Source organism: Electrophorus electricus, chromosome 11, assembly GCF_041902795.1.
Source record: "Electrophorus electricus isolate QZ-2024a chromosome 11, ASM4190279v1, whole genome shotgun sequence".
NCBI classification, from domain to species: domain Eukaryota; kingdom Metazoa; phylum Chordata; class Actinopteri; order Gymnotiformes; family Gymnotidae; genus Electrophorus; species Electrophorus electricus.
The window spans coordinates 8923025-8949537 of NC_137507.1; the positions used below are offsets into that span (position 1 = coordinate 8923025).

Here is a 26513-nt window from a genome sequence, read left to right on the forward strand (position 1 = left end):
CATTTTGGTTTATTTATTTATGTGAGCAAAGATGAGAGAGAGAGAGAGAGAGAGAGAATATCTGTTTGCGCCTCTGTTTAATTATTGCCAATTATAAAAACACTACATACACGGCTATGTGGACGCACAAACGCGCGTGCTGACAAGAGGCTACACGCCTGAACACGGACACTTGGCAAGGCAGTTGCAGGCGCGGAGACCTGAACACGTGCATATTTTCTCCTGATGCGCGACGAGAAGTAACAGCTGGCATGTTGGAAGGAAGACGCGTCATTCCACAAGTTCTCCACACATGCTGCAATTCCGACAAGACCAAAGCATATCTGTGCAGCATGGACTGATGGGTATTTAAAGGTTTTGAAAATACACCCAGGATCTATGTGTGTCAGGCCAGCAACAGAGTTCCCAGAGTACTTATTCTAAGAGCTGTAGTTTGCCCGGAGGCACACTGTCCTAGACTCTCGCCTAGTGATGACCTCCGGCAAACACATGGTGTGAGCACAACCCTTCACAACCCTTTGCACACGCACACGCACATGCACACACACAGAGAGGGACATAAAGACAGCATGCTTAACTGGAGATTAAACAGAAACATAATTGATTTACAGAGAAAGGAAAACAAACAAAAGTTGACCAATCCACACAATGTCCCAAAATCCACAAGACGCAGGGCCAGGAAAGAGCACAACACTCAGCACTTGGAGAAAGTTGTGACATGGTGCAGCAGGCCAAGAAATGTATACACAAACAGCATCTGAGAAGCTTTGGTAGGACTGGACAACAAGCTCTGGAGCTCTACTATGGGTCTGGACCCAGTTCTGAAGGCCAATGATGCAATGATCGAATGTAACACTTATAACAGAAGGTAACCAACGGCAAACATGCGTTTACACACCAATGTGCACTGTATGACTGACAGACTGCAGAAGTGTAGAAATGTTGCACATTTGTGAGAGAAATGTTTTTCTGAAAGACAGGGAGAAAAATGTTTTCATGTCCAGTACTGTGCAAAAGCCTTATCCAGCCAAGGAGTTATAAGGTATTTTGCAAGGCAATAAATATGCTATTTATTAGCAGCTAAAACATTACCATATGCCACACACAACCACACAAAGACATTAGTGAAAATAAACATTTTAAATATGACTCGTCAGTGGAATGCCCAGGTACATGCTGCATCCTTTTGGGTTCTTTTGGGACCTAGAGCAGTTCCCTTTAGACTGGCAACAAATCTTTCAGCCTAATACGGTTTAAATACATTTTGTTCACTCACAGACAAGGCAGAGCAGAGTCCCGCCCCCCAGCGGAACAGAGCTCCACCTTCAACATAATGAAGCTGTTTGGGGTCATTTGGACAGAGAAAAAACAAAAACTAAGAAATTTGGAAGCATTTAAACATGGAACCACTTCTTGTTTTGATCAAATAAACACTTACTGCCCTGATAAATTGCTTTAACCACACTTTTCTTGGGTGGCCTAAGACCTTTGCACGGTAACTTCCATTCCCTGCACATGTCCTGTGTGTGTGTGTGTGTGTGTGTGTGTGTATATAAGAGAGAGAGAGAGAGAGAGAGAGGAGTGTGTGTGTGTGTGTGTGTGTGTGTGTGTGTGTGTGTGTGTGTGTGTGTGTGTGTGTGTGTGTGTGTGTGTATATAAGAGAGAGAGAGAGAGAGAGAGAGAGAGAGAGAGGAGAGTGTGTGTGTGTGTGTGTGTGTGTGTGTGTATAAGAGAGAGAGAGAGAGAGAGAGAGAGAGAGAGAGAGAGAGGAGAGTGTGTGTGTGTGTGTGTGTGTGTGTGTGTGTGTGAACGCAAGTACGTACCGCTCCAGCTCGCTGATCTTGCGGTCTTTGTCATTTTTCTCATTCTCCATTTCCCGGAGGATCTCCAGCAAGCGGTCTACTTCAGCCTGGGCCTTCCCAGCATCCTCTTTGTGGCGTGACACGTCCTGCTCCAGCGCGCTGATGCGCTCAGCAAGCTCTGTGCTGGCCCGAGCTTCCACAGCCGCTGACTGAGCCTACACAACACACACACAGCAGAGCAAAAGCATGTACACACAGTGATGGCACGGCATCCCCTTTTCCACCCAAGTGGCAAAAACCAAAGCAATTTGCTCAGGCTCATCATTTATATGAAAGCGAACATTTAAAAATTAAGATTAAATAAAAATGTAATAAAAGCAATCTTTAAAGCTGGACGCTTGTGTCCGCTCTCCTAAGGTCTCTCTCTGTATCTTTAACTTCTTTGATGGCTCTTTCCAGTTTCTGAAGGGTAAAGCTACATAGCGGCAGCTGGCGAGACTGCCAGCCGCCAGGATTCTGCGTCCCAGACTGGCCTGGGGAGTGTCAGGGACGGTGTGTGTGTAGGTGGCAAACACCCACTCGCACCTGCAGCCTCTGTGTCACCTCGCCCATGACCGCACAACAGGCCGACTGTGTTCAGAGTAAGCGCATGAGCGTGTGATGGTGAGCAGTGGAAATGCAATCATGTTGATGTCATCAAATTAATTAACATTTCACTCAGCAATTACAGTCAGAGTCAAATGCAAAAAAAAAACAAAACAAAGAAGAAGTCAGTGTCTAGTAAAAGCATTAACGGATACAGCTGTACTGTCCTTGAAGCGTGAGCGGCACACTCCAAACACGGCACGCGCTAGGTGTCCTCTCTAATACACTCTACAGACAGCATAAGGGCAGCACACAGTCTGTGTGGTGGTTATGGTCTGGCTCCGCACGCACAGCATGGCACTATGTAGTAGCACAGAGACACTCAACATCATGCATGCGCACAGCATGGCACAGCTGAGACAGGCGCAGGGGTCTTGCGGCTCCGCGGGGCAGAGCGCCCAGGGGTCGAGCAGGAGCTCATGCAGTGCTGCCACCGCTTCTGGGGGCGTGTGGAGCCTTCTCAGGGCCTGGCTCGCTGTGAAAGGGGCCTGTTCTGTTTTATTGAGGATATTATTTGAAGGCGACATTTAGGCCCCTCTAATTTGCTTTTTTAATGTCTAGGCCTGAGGTTGAGAAGGTTTCCATGCTGACCGCCAAGAGCATGTCGTCCACAAGGGAGGATTTTGAGACAAGCCAGCATAAATGTGTGTGTGTGTGTGTGTGTGTGTGTGTGTACAGTCTGGAACAGAATAATATATATCAGACAAGACCATTAGAAAAGTAAACATAACTGCTATAACATAATAGCTATCGCCAAGATGATTTGGCTTCCCTGTGGATGGACCCCAGTTTCGAGTATGACAAAATGAGAGTGTTAAGGAGTCAACATGCAATCCTACACACACCTACGTGTGTGTGTGTGTGTGTGTGTGTGTGTGTGTGTGTGTGTGTTTGCGCACACAGGCGCACAAATATAAACAAACAAACAAACAAAAACAAGCAATCACTCAATCAAGGGCCTTGGCTTGCTCACTAGGGCTTGGACCTGGACATTTACAAAGCTGCTTTGTGACATCATCTGTTGTGAAAAGCACTATATAAATACATTTTGATTTATTTATTTTTTTACATTGAGCACGGACTGAAAAAAGACCATCAAGGCAAAAACAGAGGACAGATACAGAGTGGAAGAAAGAGTCAGAGCAGACAGGAAACTGTCATAACTGCTGTTGCTAACTGTTGTCATCACATGGGTTAAGTGCTCTTGGGTTCCACACGCCATGTTGTAGAGCTGCTCAACTGCACAACAGCAGAAAGAAGCTTCTGACAGGAAGTGGGTTGTATGTGCATTTATATTAGGGCATATAGGAGTACATGTAGTGTAAGGGAAAGTGCCATCACTCACTGAGATGGTATTAGTGAGGCCTGTTTGACTAATGCACACAGCATGCGTCCTCCGGACATAGTAAACGTCTATATCTATATCCTAGCTAAAGGATGTTTCCCGTGTGTGTGTGTGTGTGTGTGTGTGTGTGTGTGTGTGTGTGTGTGCACGCTCTTGTGCTGGGGTGCATGCTCCACTTCCAGCACTGGGCAGACACCTCCCTACACCTACACGCGTTTCACTCACACAGGGCCGGCCAGGACCCGCAACCCCCACTGTCTCATCCAATCACAGTGCTCATCCAATCACAGCAGACACCCACAGCGCTGTCAGTAAGTCATCACCGGCATGTTGTTTTTTTTGTTTGTTTTTTTTTTACACGAGGGCCTGTGCGAACGCAGACTTGCCAGCCAACGCTGCCATTTACGGACAAAGCCGTGAGAAGACAGCTTAAAAGCGGCTGTGTGATCAGAGGGACTGAGACCTTTCATAACCTGCTGTGTTTAAACATGGCTTCATTTCTCAGGCAGGGAATCGAAATGTGTAAAAGTAAACTCACCTTCCGCCATGTTCGAGATTGAAGGCTAGCATACGTGCACTCTCACAGACATTCACTGGACAGGTCCACACACACACACACACACACACACACACACACACACACACACACACACACACACACACACACACACACACACACACACACACACACACACACACACACACACACACACACACACCAAAATCGTAGTATGTGATGTGACAGCCTGCAAACTCGGGACTGGACGTTACATGGCGTGAGTGGGTGGGGTCCGTGCTACACTGCGGAGGATGTAAACCCACTCACGACAGCTAGACCACTTGCAGGCTTTAGAGACGCAAAGCGCTCATGCGAGCAGGCCTTAAAACATCCCGGAAACCTGCCACCCCTCTCTACACACGCCGCCACAGTTCCAAACATGCCCACGCGCACCCAAGCACCCAGACACACAGCCAAAAAAAACCTCAGAAAAGCGTTGAGCTCATGCAAGCAAACCCCACTACTTACACATTCATAATAGTGCTTTGGTTGCACAAACAAGCGCACAACACATGCACGCAGTGTGCTGAGGGAGGCTTTCCACACCAAGATGCACTTACAGGACTGAAGTGACGGTCTGACATGTGGTCAGTGTGCTTCGGGAAAGAAGCAGGAGTGGGGGAATGGGGTCCAGAGTGTGACGGTCAAAAGAAATGAAAGACACAACGTTAGTATCACACAGAAGACCAACCGAGACGGGAGGAGGACAGAGGCAGGAGAGAAGGGGGTGAAAAAACCAGGAGACGTGAGCAGGAGGAAAACCGAGACTGACAGAAAAAACAGGCATAGGCCGTGAGGACGCATGAAGGAAGAACACATCAGCATCAGGTCTGGCACAGCAGAGCACGCCGCAGTGATTATGGACCAGTGAGGATGGACGTGAGGAGGGGCTGAAGACGCCAAGCGTGTTTCAGTAGGAAACAGCATGGTAGCCAGCAGCAGTACGGGGGACGTGATTGGCTCAGCCGGGTCCACGGTCGGTCTCACCTTCTTGAGCTGGTTCTCCAGTTTCATGTACTCTTCTTTCTTCTGCTCAAGAGTAATTTCGAGACTCTTGAGCTTGGAGTCCTTCTTCAAACCAGACGAGGCGAGTGATGAGGCATGCTCCTTCAGATCCAACAGAGACGCCTGAGAGAGAGAGACAGCGAGAGAGAGAGAGAGAGAGAGAGAGAGAAGAAAGACAAGGGGGTGAAAAGGAAGTGAGGTGATCCCACCAAAGGGACGGATTCCAAAACTATGCAACACGAGGCCAAAGACACTAAGCAGAACCAGAGGCCGCACTAACGTCACACTGCAAGTTCTCATTACAAAACACGAACCCGGCCCAAAAACGTGTACGCATGCGGCCCAAAACCCCAGCCAGCTGCCCCGTCAACCGCACTACACGTGCTACAGACTAAAATAATGGTCAGCAAGCGGGCATCATTTAGTGTAGGTTAACCCAAAGGCCACTAAATGTTTCGAAACGTCAGTGCGCCGACGTAAATCACACCATTATAAATAGGGGACAAATCAAGAGTAGGGTCCGTAACGGGTTTCCATTTCCAAAGCTGGGTTTCAGACTCCCGGCAACAGATACAGGCTTCCATCCGTGAAGCCCTTCCCAGCGTTCCCGCTTTCAGCCAGAGAGCCCCGCAATTTCACACTCCAAAACACACACACACACACACACACACACACACACACACACACACACACACACACACACTTGACACGGTAGCGAGGAACTCCCAGTCCCGCCGCGGCCGGAGGTGGGGGTAAACGGGAGCAGGGGGAACGAAAGCCACACCGCAGGGCCGGGGCACGGCAGGAGGAGAGCGGACCGGTGCATCATGGGATCTGCTTGTGCACTAGAGGACACACGTCTGCTAGAGAAACGTCAGGGGAACCGCATGGGAAGAGCATCCCTGCGACCACGCACAGCACAAAGACACAGCGGTGGACAGACACTGGCACCTAACACCAAGACAGAGAGAGAGAGGGGAGCGAACGACAGAAGAGTAAAGCGGAAAAGCCCAGTGGGCGAGGGTGCTGATGGGGAAGGGACGCGTTAGTGGCCAGGACGGTGGGCGAGGGTGCTGATGGTAGGAGGGACGCGTTAGTGGCCAGGACGGTGGGCGAGGGTGCTGATGGTAGGAGGGACGCGTTAGTGGCCAGGACGCGTTAGTGGCCAGGACGGTGGGCGAGGGTGCTGATGGGGAAGGGACGCGTTAGTGGCCAGGACGGTGGGCGAGGGTGCTGATGGTAGGAGGGACGCGTTAGTGGCCAGGACGGTGGGCGAGGGTGCTGATGGTAGGAGGGACGCGTTAGTGGCCAGGACGGTGGGCGAGGGTGCTGATGGTAGGAGGGACGCGTTAGTGGCCAGGACGGTGGGCGAGGGTGCTGATGGGGAAGGGACGTGTTAGTGGCCAGGACGGTGGGCGAGGGTGCTGATGGTAGGAGGGAGGCGTTAGTGGCCAGGACGGTGGGCGAGGGTGCTGATGGTAGGAGGGAGGCGTTAGTGGCCAGGACGGTGGGCGAGGGTGCTGATGGTAGGAGGGAGGCGTTAGTGGCCAGGACGGTGGGCGAGGGTGCTGATGGGGAAGGGACGTGTTAGTGGCCAGGACGGTGGGCGAGGGTGCTGATGGTAGGAGGGAGGCGTTAGTGGCCAGGACGGTGGGCGAGGGTGCTGATGGTAGGAGGGAGGCGTTAGTGGCCAGGACGGTGGGCGAGGGTGCTGATGGTAGGAGGGACGCGTTAGTGGCCAGGACGGTGGGCGAGGGTGCTGATGGGGAAGGGACGCGTTAGTGGCCAGGACGGTGGGCGAGGGTGCTGATGGTAGGAGGGACGCGTTAGTGGCCAGGACGGTGGGCGAGGGTGCTGATGGTAGGAGGGACGCGTTAGTGGCCAGGACGGTGGGCGAGGGTGCTGATGGTAGGAGGGAGAGGAGACAGGAGGCAACGTGGGGAAGTGGTTTTGGTGTGCTGCTGCTGCTGCCGCTGCTCTTGCGCAGACAGCGGAGAGGAATGTGGAGATCACAGAGCACAAGAATAACATGAATAATAAACCACCCACAAAAGAATAGTTCTGGTAAACACAGGATCTGTATGTCTGACTGTGCAGGAGCACGTGTGTGCGAGTCTGTTGACCAAAAGGGGTTGTTTGTATATATACTTTCTGGGGGGGGGGGGGATAGTCAGAAGCAAAAGAAACAGCGGAAAGAATGAGAAAGAATGAGAAAGCTCAAGCAAACGACACAGTGGAACCGAAGACAGAAAGAGAAATGAGCATCAGGGCTTGGAGGAGGGGTAAGTCCTCTCACGTGCAGAAACTGCCATTTATCTTCCTGTCTCTCTCGCGCTCTCTCACACACAGAAAGACACACACACACACACACACACACGCGCAGAGACACACAGACAACTGACAGTGTTTCAGGTCCAGGCTGTCGGTTTTCATCACTCTTCAGCTCCTTGGGGGCGGGCCAGACGGCTGTGGGGGCGGAGTCTGTACGCATCGGTAGCAGTGGGTGCTCGCTCACTAATAGCACTCACAGAGTGGTGTCTGCCCTTTAAGCCCAATCTGGGAACGCTGTCTCGGCAAATCAACCCCAGCTTTAACCAGTACACAGGAGAGATTATGTCTGGTCCTCTGCGCCGCCTGCTTCTTATGTGCACCTGCTGGCTTTTTCTACATCTGAGGAGACTTTGCTAGTGCTGAGCTGTTCGTCAGTCAATGAACACCCACACCTGTCTATCAGACAAACAGCCTGTCAGAAAAGATGAGGCACAAAACAGTTTCTAGACGGTTCAGCCAGCCAGTGTTTGGTCAGACAATCGTGAGAGACAGTTAAACGTTTAAGCACTGTCTGATGTGGTTGGCCAGAGAGACGTATACATTTAATCACCGTGACCGGTGAGAGATTGAGCATGCGTGCATGCGTACGTGCGTGCGCGCGCATGTCTCACCTCACGGTCAGACAGATCCCCCTGCAGTGAGGTGATTTTCTCTTTCAGCTCCTTCAGCTGCTTCCTGTTACTGTCCAGTTCTTCGCTCTGTTCCCGCTCATCCCGGGCCCGCTGCTCCTTCAGGCGTTCGATAATGCGTTCCTGCTCATAACACACACAAACAGCAAACAAAACCTGCATGTTAAAGCAGCCGGCCGAGCAGAGGCTGTGGGAAGACTTCTGATTCTCAGATTTCTACAAGTCAGGGAATGACGCCAAAGTTCAGCTCAGTATTTTTTAAATCTACTTTGTCATTTCACAATTAAACAGAAAACAGCAGACAGTAAAGGTATTTTTTTATGCATTATCATGTTTGTACTGGAAAGGGAGTTTAATTCAACAAAATGAAAGCATACAGTGTAGATTTTACATTTCGAAAAGTTGTCACAAATCATAAAATGTACATTCTGAGACGGATACCACACCAGTGAAATTCAAGGAATAAAAAACACCACTGTAACCCAACAATCAACATTCACAAAAAAGAAGAGTTGGTTGACCATGTTTGGCCAGTTAATACTCCCATACTGTGTGTGTGTGTGTGTGTGTGTGTGTGTGTGTGTGTGTGTGCGCGCACACGTGTGTATGCGCATGTGCAAAGGGTGGGGGGTGGTGGGCACGATTCATTAATTTCACACGTGTGTCAACTCTGGCTAAGCAGCACAAGCAAGCCGCAACACAGTGTTTTCGGAAAGCAGAGTGAACTCAGTGTAATACAAATGAGTCAGATCCGACTCTGTAAAGTCCAGCAGAGCCGCTCAAGGGTGAAAGACCACCATACTATATACACACACTAATAGCATACCACTGAAGAGCACCTCTATTATGAAGTGTGTGTGTGTGGAGGGGGAGAGAGAGAGAGAGAGAGAGAGAGAGAGAGAGAGAGAGAGAGAGAGAGAGAGAGAGAGAGAGAAAGAGGGGAAAAAGTGAATGTAATAATGTTGAAACAGTAAGAGGTCTGAAGCGGGAATTTGCTGGCATGGGCTTCTGTTTGCTGTCTATGGCCTGTGAAAGCCACTGGAATCGCGGAGCGCGTCCTTCCCCGGCACTTTCACACCCCGGCCGGCCAAAACTCACACAGGGAGCGGTCGAACTGGACATTAATAACACGGCGCTTTTTCACGGCCCGCTCTGTTTTTCTCGTCGTGAAGGGTGTATTTCACTCTCCCAGGGCTGCCGGTCCTGGCCCAGCTGTTCTGTGCTGCACTGTGACATTAAGCATGACTGCTCCTCTCTGTGCCAGCCTGGATCCAGACTGCACTTTTAATACAGAGGACTACGGACGTGTGTGTGTGTGTGTGTGTGTGTGTGTGAGAGATGATGGGGTGGGGTGCGTGTTTGTCTGGGAGATGGACCCAGGGTTAACGAGTGTGTTGGTCTTTGTCTGGAGCGTACGAAAGGACAGATGTTTGTGGATATAAGCAGGGTGTGATCCAGTCTGTAAATGACTACATGTGTAAGGGATGGCACGATGGCAAGAATGCCCGAGACTAAATCCGAGACTGTGAAGAGCATCAGAGTAAGCATTTAAGCATTTAGAGGTGTGTAAGAGTGTATGTCGTGTATAACCCAAAAAAGAGGTTTGCTTGTGAACAGCCTAGCTGCAGTGGGGTCGGTCCAAAGTAGTAGGTCAAAAGCAGAAGGCGGCATAGTCTGTCCAAGTAGATGCGTGACAAACTCAGTTTCCACTTGGGTAGGTGAGGAAGACGAGACTGGAAGCTCGGAGTGCCAGGACAGAGGTAAGAGCCAGACAACCAGCTCATAGGCCAGACCTCAGATACTTAATGCAATTCTAATAACCGGAGTGGTTAGAACTTATTTGTATTAATCAGTATTAATTACACTTTACGCATTTGGCAGATACTCTTGTACAGAGCAACTTACAGTTTTCTATCACGTTACAGAGGCAGACGAGTGCACTGCTGGGAGTCCTGCCCAAGGACTATAGCTGGTATAGCACAGAAAACTTGCCCAGACTGGGGACTGAATGTCAATCCCCCAAAGCAGAGGTAAAACTGTGTTTTGTATAGTGTTACTCACTATACCAATCACATGTTGCCAGTACTCTACGAGTATCAGTGGATATTAATGGGCATCAGTGGGTAGTAGCAGATATCAGTGGGTAGTAGCAGATATCAGTGGGTACATCAGTGGGTAGTAACAGATATCAGTGGGTGCATCATTGGGTAGTAGCAGATATCAGTGGGTGCATCATTGGGTAGTAGCAGATATCAGTGGGTGCATCATTGGGTAGTAGCAGATATCAGTGGGTACATCAGTGGGTAGTAACAGATATCAGTGGGTGCATCATTGGGTGGTAGCAGATATCAGTGGGTACATCAGTGGGTAGTAACAGATATCAGTGGGTGCATCATTGGGTGGTAGCAGATATCAGTGGGTGCATCAGTGGGTGGTAGCAGATATCAGTGGGTACATCAGTGGGTGGTAGCAGATATCAGTGGGTACATCAGTGGGTGGTAGCGGGCATCAGTGCGTATCAGTAAGTAATAGCAGGTATCCGTGCTTAGTAGTCAGCAACCTATGGACAGCCTAGTGTCTACCGTCAAGCAACTTCTTGTCTTCAGCTTGAGGCATCATCTACTAGATGGCTGACACTACACGCTACAGGACCTTCTCTGGGAAACAAAAGACTTTATTCCCAGAGAGAAATTATGGGGACCATTACAACAAATGGCTACAGTATTCAATGGCACAGTGAAACTCTCATGACAAGATTTAGACGAGGATCTCTGGCCATGCAGTGAGATTCCAGACAGTGTGGAACCAGGCCTCGCTTATGTATGTTTATGTGCCACTGTGCAGCTGCACTGACTACATGGAGCAGTAAAAGAGAAGCAAGGCTGAAGAGGTTGAAGCCCAGTAGTGGAGGCTGGGAGCACATTATGGGGATTGGGGACACACACACACACACACACACACACACACACACACACACACACACACACACACACACACACACACACAAAAAATATGCACTCAGTGAAGTGTGTGCAAACAGATGCATGCACACACACACACACACACACACACACACAAAACGTAAACACGAACCCCTGGACAACGCTGTTGACACAGGAGACGGTGAGAATGGAATCGGACTCTTGACTCTGTCACTGTACAGAGAGTTGAAGCAGGGCTGAGTCCTGCTATGGAGTAGTGTGACAGTAATCCTTGACAGAGTAATCTTGGCTTTTCTATTTTTTCTCATGCACACACACACACACGTACGCACACAAGTGCACGCACATGTATACATGCACGCACTTTACTGCTGTATAACTTTTCCTTACAGTCGGTGATTTCGAAAAATCATTATTTAAAGTAAAACATAAGGCTTTAGAGAAATAAAATAAACAGAAAACAAGTAGACACTTCACTGTGGTATAATCATAGAGATTAAAACATGAACTATGCACACACACAAACAAACAAACAAACAAACTATGATTTGACTGTCATTTTAGTGGCTACTAGTTCCCTCCACAGCAAAACAATGGGAGCTGATGCCTTGTCGTATGTGTTTGTTTTTTAAAATCTGAATTCTGAACAAATATGGCAGCTGAACACAGAGGATCATGTGAAGGGGAGTGACACAGTTACACTTATGCAGACAGAACAAGACCAAAGTCCCAGTGTTTACAGTCCTTATTTAGATTTTAGGGAAAAGGAAAAACAAAGACAGAATCATGACTCCGAACATCTACAGGAAGCATCTGTGCATCTCTCTCACTCTGGGTGTGTGGTGGTTTTTTTCTTACACACCTTCTCAGCCAGAGCCTCCTCCAGGGTAGTGAGAGCTGTGTCCGTGTTGGAGGTGTCAGCCTGCAGGGATTTGACCCGCTCCTTCAAACTGCTCAGCTGTTTCTCCTTATCTTTCAACTGCTCCTGCAGGTTCTCAATCTGCAGAGACACACATGTCGAGAGAGAGAGAGATAGAAAAAGAGAGATACGTGCAGACAGACAGAGAGAGAGAGAGAGAGAGAGAGAGAGAGAGAGAGAGAGAGAGAGATGCATGCAGACACACACAGAGAGAGAGAGAGAGAGAGAGAGACAGTATGAGAGTTAGAACATATATGCATTGAGAAGAAATAAAGCACATGTCCCCTGCATATATGTAATGACAACATTGAGGTTAAGATACAGTTACATATGCATCCATATGCCATTTCAAATGCAGTTACCAGACACAAATGGTTAACTAAAACTCTTACCCATCATAATTTAATTTAAGCACCATTGATTACCACATTTCATAAACATTTACTATGAGCAGAGGAAAGAAATTAAGTTATCTTTTTTGGACTCAAAATAATGACCTCATTAGAGGCACATTCCAAGCTAATTTTCCCCATAAAACTCGGCTGCTGTGAAGCCAGAACAGGGCAGAGGCTGGGAAGTGACAAGAGAGATGGGCATTTCACACCGCTGTTCCATTCGTCATCCCGCGACAGCTCAATGAAAAGACCGACTGTTCCTGTCCCTCATTTCACATTCAATTAAACACTGACGGATTTGATAAATAGTTGCTATTCCTGATTTTTTTTTTTTTCCACCCACTCCCAATCACTTTGAAAAATACGCCACCATCAATAAAGCCCCACAAATCTCGTCAGTAAACTGCCCGTGCATTTCTGTCCGTCCGCCCGATGGAAGGACGTAAAAGGCCATCGGGATTCGGAGAACAAAAAGCACAGTAAATATGCCAATGAGCACGACTCCCTCTCATTCGTTTCCAACGAGAACACGAGATTCCACTAATGATGGGTCAGTTGCCATGGCTACGGCGCTGCAGAAAGCCAGCCAATAACAGAGTAGGTAAAGTCACTAAATAGGACTAAATTAACACGGTAATGAGGAAAAACGAGGGAACAGTGGCAGTGAGAAGTGTGTGGAGGACACGTGGCCTCGGGAATAACCATCATCATCATCATCACCACCTTCGTCAGTGGCAGTGAGAAGTGTGTGGAGGACACGTGGCCTCGGGAATAATCATCATCATCATCATCATCATCACCACCTTCGTCAGTGGCAGTGAGAAGTGTGTGGAGGACACGTGGCCTCGGGAATAACCATCATCATCATCACCACCTTCGTCAGTGGCAGTGAGAAGTGTGTGGAGGACACGTGGCCTCGGGAATAACCATCATCATCATCATCACCACCTTCGTCAGTGGCAGTGAGAAGTGTGTGGAGGACACGTGGCCTCGGGAATAATCATCATCATCATCATCATCATCACCACCTTCGTCAGTGGCAGTGAGAAGTGTGTGGAGGACACGTGGCCTCGGGAATAATCATCATCATCATCATCATCATCATCACCACCTTCGTCAGTGGCAGTGAGAAGTGTGTGGAGGACACGTGGCCTCGGGAATAATCATCATCATCATCATCATCATCACCACCTTCGTCAGTGGCAGTGGGTCCTCCCCTACTCAGCCACCCCCTCACCATGTCTGCCGCCCCGTTTGGGGTCAGAGCCGTCTCCGGATAATGCCATCCGTAATGGTTTAAAAACAGCAGCCAGGCTTTTTGGGCTTTAAAAGGGCCCAGAAAGAACATCAGCAGCAGTGCACTAATTACGCTACCCAGGGTGATCACAGAGAGAGAGAGAGAGATAACGTGTCAACTTATGAGTGTAATTAAAAGGATGAGTGTTTTGGCAAAAGGGGTTCAAAGAAAGCAACAGATGAAATTGGAAAACGTAGGGAGAGGGTGAAAAAGAAAAAAAAACAACTCAATAACGAACTTACCCTGATTTCAAAGAACTACAGATGTGTGTCCCCACCCACAAGCAACGTTTAGCGTTTTAAGTCATTTCAGACACGTTTGGACACATGTCTGGGGTTCAGTCACTTAACTAGTCGAGTAGGTGTTTTAAATGCGAGGATGAGAATGAGTGTTAGCAGGCCCACGGAGGCCCACAGTGTCAGCTGGTAGTCGGAGAGTTTGGTCTGGACATGCCTTCACATCCCCTCCTGATGCAAAGTCACCTTGCTGGGAAGATGAATGTGAGTGTGAAACTGACATGGCGCTCTCAGGACTATACAAACAAATCGTAATCTATATAACGCACAATAGGACATCAAAACTGTGTGTACTGTGTGTGTGTGTGTGTGTGTGTGTATGTGTGTGTATATGCGTGTGTGTGCACGCGCGCAGGTGATAGAGAGAGAATGAGACAGTGATAAGCATGCAAAAACATTTCCAGACTCTCATTAATCAGCCACACGACTGACAGATTAACTGACAGCTCCACCTGTCTGTCACAGGACACACCACTTAGCTGTCTTCCTCTGTAAATATACGCACGCACGAACACTCGCACACACATGCACTTTATAGTCTTGGAAAGTTTTTCCCTTTGATGTCTTGCCTAGTGGGTATGGTACGAGTCTGATTAACTGCATGTCCTCTTCTCTCTGTTAACCTCGTTCATAATAGAATCTCCAGTTAACCTGCACAGCTGGGTCACGAAATACAACACGCATAATTATTTCACTCAGTCCACACCATGTGTGTATAGAGTCAAATGGCAACTTGTATTATGCATTAGGTTAAATGATCAGCCAGCAAAATTCAGCCAAATGAAATAAAAAGTTATGAAGGCGAGAACAACAGAACCTAAGAGACAGATTAGGGCACTGGAAGGGCCAAATGACAACTGCTTTCAGACAGGGATGTGGGTAAGACAGGAAACCCAGAGAGAGAGACAGACAGACACTGTTTACCTCAGACTCAAGGGCAGATTAAGTTTGGATCAAATGACCATGTAACTGCATATGAAAATGAAAAGTCCCAACTTCTGGTTTTGAGAGTGGCAGAGGGAGAGAGAGAGGGAGAGAGAGTGAGCAGGAGAGGACAGGACAGAGAAAAGGGGGGAGAGTGAGGGGGTGTCTGAATTATTAAAGAGTGTTTTGTTTCACTTAGTGATCTACTGCTTGTCAGCATGGTGTGCTCTCGGGCAACCAACGCAACTAAATAACACACACGGACCCACACAAACACACACACAGACAGACAGAGACAGACAGACAGGGAGGGAGGGAGGGAGGGAGAGAGAGACACAGAGAGAGAGAGAGAGAGAGAGCGAGAGAGAGAGAGAGAGAGAGAGAGAGAGAGAGAGAGAGAGAGAGAGAGAGAGAGAGAGAGAGAACTGTGCATTTACAGTGCGTTGCATCAGAACTGTATGCAATATGGAAACAGAATCAAACACTTCAAATCCTCTGGGTGGAGGAAAGGCAGGAGAGAGACCTTGTTTTGTAGGTAGGTTCCTCTGCAAAAAAAACCTAGCACGAACAAAAACGCGCACCAAAAGCAGCATGGCTGTGGAGCTGGCGTCTGTACACATATTTGTCTATTTGTATCAAAGTGTGTTTTTCGGTGCCTGTTAAGGAAGAGGGGGAAGACTCGGAGATGCAAATGAGCGAGAGGCAGCCGACACCTGAGCGGGAGAAAGCAGACAGGTGAGTGACATCCTGCAAGCCTGTCTGTGTTCACAGCATGACTCCGCACGCACCGTGCACACGCACATAAGTGCACGTGCAATTCTTCTACTCGGTAAAATAAAGGTCTCCTAGTCCATCACTTCCTCGCTCTCTGACAGTTAAAGATTTCAAACACCCTATCTGACATGGTGAGGTCATCATTAATTTAATTCACCCTCCTATTAATCATCTATACTTTCCTTCACTGTGTCTCTCTCTCTCTCTCTGTCTGTCTGTCACTCTTTTTTCATGTCACTCTCTATGAAAAAAATACTAGACATATCGTCCAGCTTTTTCTAAGCCTTGGCCAACTTTCAAGAAATAAAAACTGCAGCTACACAGCATTTTCTACACAGAAAATGCTTATAGCTACACAGCAGCTACAAGAGCTTTTCGTTTTGGTCGTGTCGGTTGTAGTTCCTGAACCCGTGTGCGCTCACAGAGGCACTTCCACAGCTCACATCCCAGGCCTACACTCACAGCTGCAGGACAGCCCCTCAGCAACGCGGCCCATGCGCCCCTTAAAACTTCCCTTTCTCGCACAAACTCCGAAGGTAGCCTGCTCAGTGTCAGGCGACCCACTTCAGTTTACATACTTGAGTGAGTCCTGCTAAACTGTGTCCTGTAATTTTTCCTCTTCCCACACAAACAAATGCTATTTTCCTCGCCGTGTCCTGCTGTGAACTTTACCAGAGAACAGCCGTCCAAACCACTGTTCCCAATGTTTAGCCTGGCCCAGACTCAACTGACTTTCTCTGCCACCTTATCAACCCTTCATGAAGCCAAATAAAATTATTTTTTTAAGATTGTAAAAAGGTACGTTTTTGATTAAATAATAAACACGGAACCTAAACAAGGCAGGGTCATATTTCTGAAGTAAAGGCTGGGAGGTTGGAGACAGGACAGGAAGGCAAATGCTACCACTGAGAAAGCAATGACCCTGCTGTGGCCTGCAGAGGAAACTCAGACCCAGAGACACAGAGAAGGCACCAGGAGAACAGGACGCAGCCCAGAGACACAGAGAAGGCACCAGGAGAACAGGACGCAGCCCAGAGACACAGAGAAGGCACCAGGAGAACAGGACGCAGCCCAGAGACACAGAGAAGGCACTAAGAGAACAGGACGCAGCCCAAAGACACAGAGAAGGCACTAAGAGAACAGGACGCAGCCCAGAGACACAGAGAAGACACCAGGAGAACAGGACGCAGCCCAGAGACACAGAGAAGGCACTAAGAGAACAGGACGCAGCCCAGAGACACAGAGAAGACAACAGGAGAACAGGACGCAGCCCAGAGACACAGAGAAGGCACTAAGAGAACAGGACGCAGCCCAGAGACACAGAGAAGACACCAGGAGAACAGGACGCAGCCCAGAGACAAAGAGAAGACACTAAGAGAACAGGACGCAGCCCAAATACACAGAGAAGGTACCAGGAACACAATGGCCAAGCAATAAAAGTCAAGAAGGGTCTTCATCTCCCATACATTACAGGACACACCGCCTTACACAAATACAAAGCCATACTGCATATTTAAGCATACATGAATAAACCCAAAAGATTTTTGCATACAAGGTGAGAGCTTATTCAGAAATTGAGGAAGGATCCTGACTGCTGTGATTTACTCTCCCTCTCTCCCTGAAATCCTGCATGTGCACGGCTCAATCTGACCTGTGCAATGCCATGTATTCGGTGGGTAGCCTCTCCGTAGGAGTGCGTGCGCACCTCCGTAGCACCGTTTCAGTGTGTGATGGCCATTAGGAGGGGCTCTAGGATGCTGCACAGCGGCTGAGCAGCTACAATGGAAACAAAATGTTTCTCTTTCTGCGGCTGGGGGGCCACAGGTCCGTTTCAAAAGAAACTGTATGTACTCGTTTTGGCCAGAACAACTCTGAGATGCTCTTAGACTCTGGCTGTGAAAAGAGAAAAGACAAGGGGGAGGGGCGGAAAGAAAGAGAGAGAGAGAGAGAGAGAGAGAGTGACAGACAGACAGAGAGAGAGAGAGAGAGAGAGACACAGACAGACAGACAGACAGACAGACAGAGAGAGAGAGAGAGAGAGAGAGAGAGAGAGAGAGTGACAGACAGACAGAGAGAGAGAGAGAGAGAGAGAGAGAGAGAGAGAGAGAGAGACAGACAGTGAGAGAGACAGAGAGAGAGAGAGACAGAGAGAGAGAGAGAGAGAGAGAGAGAGAGAGAGAGAGAGAGAGAGAGAGAGAGACAGAGAGAGAAGAGAGAGAGAGAGAGAGAGAGAGAGAGACAGAGAGAGAGAGAGAGAGAGAGAGAGACAGAGAGAGACAGAGAGAGACAGAGAGAGACAGAGAGAGACAGAGAGAGACAGAGAGAGAGAGAGAGAGACAGAGAGAGAGAGAGAGAGAGAGAGAGAGAGAGAGAGAGAGAGAGAGAGAGAGAGAGAACAGAGGGAAAATCAGGAGAATCAAAGAGGACTTAAGTGACAGTCGCTGGAATCTCCATGGGAAGCGGCAGCAGAACGGTTCATGGTTCCCGAATGAAGGTGATGTCATGGTGGGCTTGTATCCATTAAGACTGGGCCCTTCTGGAGGCATAACCGATTAAGCTGATCGGGCCGGAATGCTGTGCACACAAGACCTGTGTTCTCTGCCCAGCCAAAGAGCCGTAGCTCGCCATCTTTGCCCAGGACTTTTCAGATTATTCCTCAAGGGAGGTGTGGAGAGAGAGAGAGAGAGAGAGAGAGAGAGAGAGAGAGAGAGAGAGAGAGAGAGAGAGAGAGAGAGAGAGAGAGAGAGAGAGAGTGTGTGTGTGTGTGCGCACGCACATGTGTGTGTACAGGGCATCGTGAGCACACTCTGGCCAACTCAAGACTCCATTCCACACCTTCACACCAGGGTCTTGGCTGACAATCAGACGTCTACCTGCACAGGTGTAGCTGCACATTCTGATTGGACATCTCTAGTGTTACTGCACCTTTTGGCAGTTTTTAAAAAATATTTTCATTTATTAATTTTTATGGCATTTTTTAATGTACCTTAAAAGCAAACCTATAAAGCAAGTTAAGGTCTTGGGTCAGGCAAACCATGTCATTTCTGAGAAAAGGGGAGCCCGTCGCCATCAAAAACACAACTTTCCTTACGCTAAGAAATCATAAATTTACAGGCATATTGTTGGTCTCCTTTTGAGCCAGAGGCCAATAAAAGGAAGTCTGGTCTAATACTGCCATCTATAGGTGGAACAGAGAAACATCGTGTATGTAAATGATAAATGTGCTATACCTTTTTCTGAAGCACAGTGACCTTTCGCTCCTTGACATCCAGCATGTCCTTGAGGTCGTGGATTTCGCCGTTCAGGGTTCCTTTCTCTTCCGAGATCTCCTGGATCTGTTTCGCTTTCTTATTTAGCATGGCCTCCTTCTCCTCCAGACGCAAGCGCAGGGCATCCACCTGAGAGACACGCACGCCGCACACACAACAGTGAAACACAAATACACTCCAAAATTTACATATACACTCACTGAATTATTAATTCAATCTGATCCCAAAGCTTCCACCCAACCCCCATTATTGACACCTGGGGCTAAAATATAGCAAACAACTGAAGCAACACTAACCCAGACAAAAATACACAAACATTAATAGTTTTTAATGCACATTTACTTTTGACAAAACTGGGCTGTCTACAAAATATGTACAAAGGTTTCTCTTAATCTTTTAAAAATAAGAAAGCCAGCCAAATAAAGTAGTAATAATTCAGCCAAATAATAATAATAAATAATAATAATAATCGTCATCATCTTTTTTACAGAATCCTGGCAGCTTTAATCTTCCACAAGAAAATATTTATAAGCCTCATTATATTTTGATTTTGAATTAAATTTTAGTTTGCTTTGCATTATAATGGCTGGAAAGAAAATCTGCTTCACTAAACTCCTGTCAGAAAGACTCACTCAGCCCAAAAGCATCTTAAGGTATTTACTGAATGACTTACAAGTGGTGAAACATGACATGAATAATATGCGTCAGATATTATTAAATATTCTTAAAATATCCATCAGATATGTTGGGCATCAGATTATTGCTCAATGCAACAGCGCCTCCTTGTGGCTCAACAAATAACACCTGGCTGTACCACTGCCAACGGCTTCATGTAGGCCACAAACATATGCGCAACAAATGTGCATTCTGAGGTTTCTTCATCACATCACAAGGCTTTAGAGATGCCTCATGAGTAAATCAAGAGACTAGCTTTCAGTTGTTTTATAACCATTGCAGTAAATGGGTTCAGTGCTGTGTTGGGGTGTTGTCTGTGCTGGTGGGACAGTACCTCTGTCTGCAGGATGGCTGCCCGTTGCTCTTTGGCAGTCAAGGACTCTTTGAGGACCTCGACGTGCTGCTTGCTGTCTGAGAACTGATTGGTGAGGGTTTCAAGTTTGGTCTGCAAGCCCAGGAGCTCCGAGTCCTTCCTGGACAGGTCCTGCTTCACCTGGTCAATCTGGGAACACCGACAGTGAGTGAGGACATGCCATGTGAGGAACGTTCTAGAACAGCAGAAAGCTGATCCTCTCTCTCTGCCTCCAAATAAACAAAGTACATTTAAAATGTAATCTGGTGTCTCTCACTCTATATTGCACAAACACATGCACAAACAGAGCAGCCTTTTAATTCAGATGGACAGTAAACAAATCTTGTTGGTCTGGCTCCACTGAAAAAGTGTCATGTTCATATAAGTGGTTGCAAATGCGCTGCATTCACTGAAGTACTGAAGCCTGCTCCCACATCACCACACGCGGTCTAACTGCCCTGGAGATGCTCTGGGTCTTGCTTTCAGCTGCTGATTCTTGCATCCAGATTTGACTTCAATCACTGCAATGCTGAGTGTGGTTCAGGTCACAGGGCACTCAGTCAAGATATTATTGGTTCTCAACAGGTGCTATAGACACACCTGTGTCTTCCTCATCTGTTCTGTGGGTGTTTTAGGCACACCTGTGGCTGTATCCTGAACCTTCTGAGTTCTTCAACAGTTTTCCCTCATGACTAAAAGTATTCTTCAGTTGTACGCTACCACAATATTGCATGCTCTGATGCTTCTTTTGCTAAAGTCATTCTTGCATCTTCATAAATGGTGCTAAACGTGGATTTTCACGCATCCTGTAACGACACCTCTGGTTGATTTATTCCGATTTTTCTCACCCTCACGACGGCTCAGTTTAGTGCCACAGACGCAACCCTGGTCCTCATGCCGAGATACACACAGAGCCTAGATACAGAAGCCACACCCAGATTCAACTCCAAACCTTCTGTTAACACTCTTGGGCACTAAATACAATGTCCAAACTACAAACAACAAAAGAAGTTGTACAAAGTGAATCAAGAAAATGATCAAATTAGTTTCCCAAAAAAAGCACTACATATTAGGAAAAAAAGCTGCAATCTCTTACATGCTTCGAGATGTTTGGATGTGCATGTTCTTTTAGATGAGCCGCCCCTGAACGTCAAGATGCCCGTTTCTTACTGAAAACCAACATGCAGGAGTACAGGGAAAGGCAAAGCAATAGCGCCTGTCCAGTAACTTACAGACTGCGCTATAAAACACATAACTGTTGCACTTCCAATAAATCGACTTCCAACTTTTGAGATACCCAACAAGCAGTGTGACTCAATTTCCTGAAACCTGCTAAATGTCCATTCTGATCTGCCTCAAACGCTTCCTAGCCTTGTATCAGATACTTGGACATGTCACTCAGCAGTTGAAACCTGAAAGATCTCTCATCAGCTCTGTTCAGGCTGACATACCATCACCATGTGCAGGAAATCTTTGTAAATCTTACCAACAGAAGAACAAAACACCCAGCACAAGTGAAGCGCATCACATACGCTGAGGAGATGTTCTAAAAGCCTAGCTGTGGGCAAGAGCATGCACCCACTGTCTTGATGTGTGTCGAAGCACTGCACTAATAAAACACACTAAAGCACCCATCTGACCAACACCAATGGATGCATCATTGCTCAGACCCACAAACAACTCCATATCAACTGCTGACGGAGGAAAGAAATACATGTAAGACGAGTGTTTCTCACACACACACACACACACACACACACACACACACACACACAGCAGAATCACACCAACATGTATGGCGGAGAGCAGCAAGTTAGCAGAGGCTCTAGCTATGCTTCTACCTGTAGTGTCATCCTGGGGAGGAAAAGTGCACTAGATTATCACAAAGTGGAAGCAGGAGGGAGGGGGAGAGAGGAAAGCTATTGAGGTCTGGAGCAATATTAGTTCTCTGACGTCTACTACATTCAGCACTACAGAACAAGAAAGCTGAGAAAAGGGTTATGACAGAGGGCAACGCAGAGACGGGGAAAAAAAGCTTTTAAAAACAAACAAGTGCTGGGGAATTCTAAGCGTGGTGTCCCGACGTCTTTGCACAGCAGCGGACAACCCTGCTTTCCTGATCAGAGGGAGGAGGAGAGTGTTCCGCTGACTTCACTCGGCCAGATCCTGTTATTGCGGCCAAAGGTAGGTGCTGATAAGACACTGGGACTCATAGGTGGAATTTTTCAATCGGCTCCGTTCCTCCATGTCTAATCTCTTTCCTGCCACGCCTCACCTTCGCCCACTGAGCCCTGTGATCACACACGTCTCTGCTGATACTGGGTTCCTATGTCCTCCTCTACTCCTCCCACGACTTCATTAGAGAGGGAGACTTTGTTCGTCTCTACAGGGTCAAAGAGGCCTTAACAAATCAGGCTGATCTGGCTTCGGAAACAAACACTCTGGTGATGAATCATCATGCTTTAAGTACTAAGATCTTGGCCTTCACACCAACTGTCGGTTTAGGAATAAGACCCTATGATTCAGTTTGGAAGTACACGGACGCAGTTAGACGCTTGCTGTGTGTATAATAAGAGAACGTACAGATGCCCTGATGGGCCCTGTTCCTGACGGGTTTACTGGGTTTCCTGGACTAATAGCGCGTCACTCTGCATGTTCTCTCTCTGGTGAGGAAAGAAGAGACTTGTGTTTAAGCCCGGCTCTCTGGGTGTCTTGCTGCACAGACCTCCCGCTGCAACTCGGCCGCCCTCTTTTTCAGCTCCGCGCCCTGGGCCTCACTGTGAGACAGGTCCTCCTTCAGATGCTCTACCTGCCAGGAGAGGGCGCCGTTACAGCAACAACCACAGACAGAATCCTGACGCTTGCAGCCAGTCACTGGTCACCGGTCACATGGTCAAGTCTTAACGAGACCAGCATATTCAGATCGATCAGCATTCGCCATGCAGGAAAGAGGTCATCGTTCACGTCTTCTACTCTTCAGTTAAAAAAAAAAAAGGTGCTTGTTAAAAATCTCATTTAACGTCGCACAGGAATAAAAGAAGAAAAAAAGCAAACTGTTACATCATACAAAAATGAGTCAGAGCCATATCGCATGAGAATAAGAAAATGCAGGTTAGGGCACACTGTTAGCAGTGAAACGAAAAAAAAAAACCCAGAACAGAGTGTAGAATCCTCCGTAAGTTACCACGTACTGCAGCAGGCAGTGCTGTGCCTGTAACCCTTTAGGTGTCAGCGTGTGTTTACCTTATTCTTCATGAACTTGGAGTGGCTGCGGTAGACCTCCATCTGCTTCATCTCCTCCTCCCTCTCTTCTGTGCTCAGAGCTCCGTTTGACTTCAGCATCTGAACCTCCTCCTCCAGATCCCTTAAGCTGCGTTCTAGAGAGCTGATCTTAAAGTCCTGCACAGGAGGGGAGGGAGTAATCATCACGGTATGGCAAAAGTTTCCAGGCTTCCCCACCTATGTGAAGAACTCCTCAAACACACACACACACACACACACACACACACACACACACACACTTGCCTTCATCTCAATGACTGTCTGCAGGGCTTTGGTTTTGGCAGACTCCGGCGCCCCCTCATAGCGTCGATGGAGCTCCTGAGGAGGAAGCAGCAGACGACACCCATGAGGACCTTTACTGGCAACCATGGCAACCATGGCAACCTGACGCCTCACTCCAGCAGACGCCTCCAGCAGTCGCAGGTCCACGTCACCTTCCCCCATCGCCACATGACACCGAGCTTCTGATCAGCCCCCTCTTTGCCCCTCGGCTTTTAAAACGGCCCGATGACGTGGAGCCGCCAGGAACAGAGTCTGAACAGAGATTCGCTCACGCTTCTCCTTTAACGACGAGCGTCTGCGCTTCACTGAGCCTCTTATGATGAGAACACACGCACCCGGGCATCTCACAGAGAGAGCCGACGCAGCTCCCTCCAAACAGAAAGAGAGCGTGGCACACTGCCTTAAAGAACGCGCATGTGACTGCAGCGCACATACAAACGCCACATGGTGGAGGACATGGTGTTGCAGTTGCATGCACTCATATACAGTTACTTGCCAACTAACATGCTGCTTCTGCACATGAGACTGAGTGCAGTGGGGGAAAGACTCTGGGAAAGGTCCACCAACAGCTCCCGTGGGCAAACACTTCAGTATACATTCTCATCGTGCCCCGTTTTGTCTGAGCACTTGTGGAGTTTGTAACGAAATCTCTCTTCAACTATTTGTTATGTTGAAATGAGATAATTAGGAGATCCAGAGTAATGAGCTTTGGTGGAACAGGTTTGGTTACTGATGGGCCTGTAACCAGATAGATCATAGAATTACACTTCAAATGTGGAAATCGCCCTTAACAATCACAGACATTTCACATACGAGTGGCTTCAAAGTAGATGAATCAAACATTTAATGGTGTAAAATGAGAAAGCTTAACTGTCTTAATAAAATCTGTGTCATTTCACAAAAGCACAAATATTGCATATACGTTTGAGAGAGACGTGCAACAATGTTTCTGCTGCGCTTCAGAAACGGGAAACATGGAAGGTATCCGATCCATCAAGGACACGGACTCTAACTGGGAATGGACACATTTAGAAGGACGTCACCAAGTCTTTTTGGTGCATCAGAAAAGCACAGTATTAAGAAACTGTATTCTAACATTTTACAACTCGATAAGTAGATCTGAGCAAAAGAACCTTACGAGCAACAGACCAGTATAAACACCAGACTGTGCAAGCAGAACCAAAAAACAGAACAAAAAATAAAAACAATAAAAATGTAGCCCAACAGCCGATTTAATGCAAGCACAGGAAGACTTCTTGCGCAACAGGAAGCGCAAATAAACTAAAAACTCTCTTTTCCATCTTTCCTGTCAAAGACACAATGATTCAGAGGCGTTTCTGCCTGAGACAGCACATTAACGTGCTTCAAGCAGATCTGTCACGGAGAACCTTCATGTCTTCCTGTTCTCTCAGTTTATCTGCTTTTTAGGATCATAGAGACCAGTATGAGGCTAATCATTAAAGGACGTGACACGCAACACTACAAGAAATGAGAAAACGTCATTCACCTAAAACAAATTGGTGCAGTACCGTGATTGAGCACGGGGAGTCAGTGTTCTCAAAGAGCTGCAATGGTGAAAGGTGGTCACTGGAAAGTTGAGTGGTGGCTGAGAGTAACTGAAGAGAGCGAGAGAAGGCTACCGAGAGCAGTAGAGAGCGGAGCAGCCGCGGGGAGCAGGCCAGACAGGTGAGCGCAACACAGGCTCCGGCCGGAGGGGAAGGCTTCAGAGCGGAAGCGCTGCTCCAGCTGGATCAGCATCTGCTCAACAAACCTCCGAAGAGCAGCGCACTCCCCCGAATCTGCCCAAGACGTTTGCGACTCCGAGCTGGACGGGTTTTAAACGCTTTCCTTCAGCCACTCCTACTTCCACAGGCCAAAGAGACCAGTGTCACAAGACAACACGGCGCAGAATTTTAACTGCAAAACACTCCACCTGGACGCTTCTGAACTTGGTAGGAATTTGCAATAATATGCGTGACAAACATATCTTCAACCGAATTAGCAATTTTTGCACTCGGCAACGTCCGCCTCTTTTCATTTCTGTCCTGTTCCATCTCCTGTTTCTATAGCAACTATGCCTTTCAATGCCTTCAATCTGTGTCTGTTGATGTTTCCAACTCTGACTGGTTTCCTTTTAAGGATTTGGGACCTTAGATTTCTCCCCGTCCCCAGCAGAATGGCCAACTTATCGTTCAAACGCCGACATAAAAATAGTAGTGGAGGCCAAGTTCTTTTAGCCAAGAAAACTGAGTGCACAAAGATTTACTGACAGTTTTCTTAAGAGAGTTAAGGAATGAGGACTAATTAATGAAAGAAGGATGGCACAAACGCTACAGTAAGAGCAACTGGGTTTCTGCTTTAGCTGTTTAAATCAACATTCAAGTGTTAAAGCTCATGCACACCTACTGCATTCAGCATTAAGAGTAATCTAAGGTGAGTTTAGGATGTCAGATGCTAACAGTTACACTTGGGACCAAAATATTACCTCCTTTACACTTCCTCAGGACACAACTTTGTATTTCTGCATCATCTGTAACTCTAAAGTTAGGTATTTGTCTATTTTAAACTACTCTAAATGCAGAACAAAATACATTTCTGAAGGGACAAACACGAGTATTCCTTTAATGGTTAGACGAGCTGGTTAACGATGGCACCGAGGTAATAAAAAGAGTGTTGACAGGAAAGAGGTTTAAACATTGAATTAGACATATTAATAACGTACAGAGATTCTGTGTCCTTTTAAAAATGATTTGTGTGCAGGGCGGCGGCAACAGCACAGTGGTGGTCTTA

At 47.6% G+C, this 26513-nt stretch overlaps 1 protein-coding gene across 10 annotated transcripts in view; it reads right to left on the minus strand.

Annotated features, from left to right (window-relative positions):
- The window catches only part of erc1b (ELKS/RAB6-interacting/CAST family member 1b), a 171741-nt gene that overhangs the window by 112500 nt on the left and 32728 nt on the right, over window positions 1-26513 (minus strand). For 4 of the 10 annotated variants that reach the window (XM_035527787.2, XM_035527786.2, XM_035527789.2 and 1 more), the window contains exons 4-11: window positions 23685-23759; window positions 23403-23558; window positions 20142-20309; window positions 19094-19261; window positions 12121-12258; window positions 8299-8439; window positions 5339-5479; window positions 1824-2017 (exon numbers count right to left, since the gene is read on the minus strand). In XM_035527787.2, the coding sequence (XP_035383680.1) occupies window positions 1824-2017; window positions 5339-5479; window positions 8299-8439; window positions 12121-12258; window positions 19094-19261; window positions 20142-20309; window positions 23403-23558; window positions 23685-23759 (1181 nt within the window). Of the gene's footprint in view, window positions 1-1823; window positions 2018-4911; window positions 4948-5338; window positions 5480-8298; window positions 8440-12120; window positions 12259-19093; window positions 19262-20141; window positions 20310-22884; window positions 22969-23402; window positions 23559-23684; window positions 23760-26513 lie in introns of all 10 variants that reach the window. The other 6 variants (XM_035527782.2, XM_035527781.2, XM_027020550.3 and 3 more) reach the window with 3 other exon arrangements.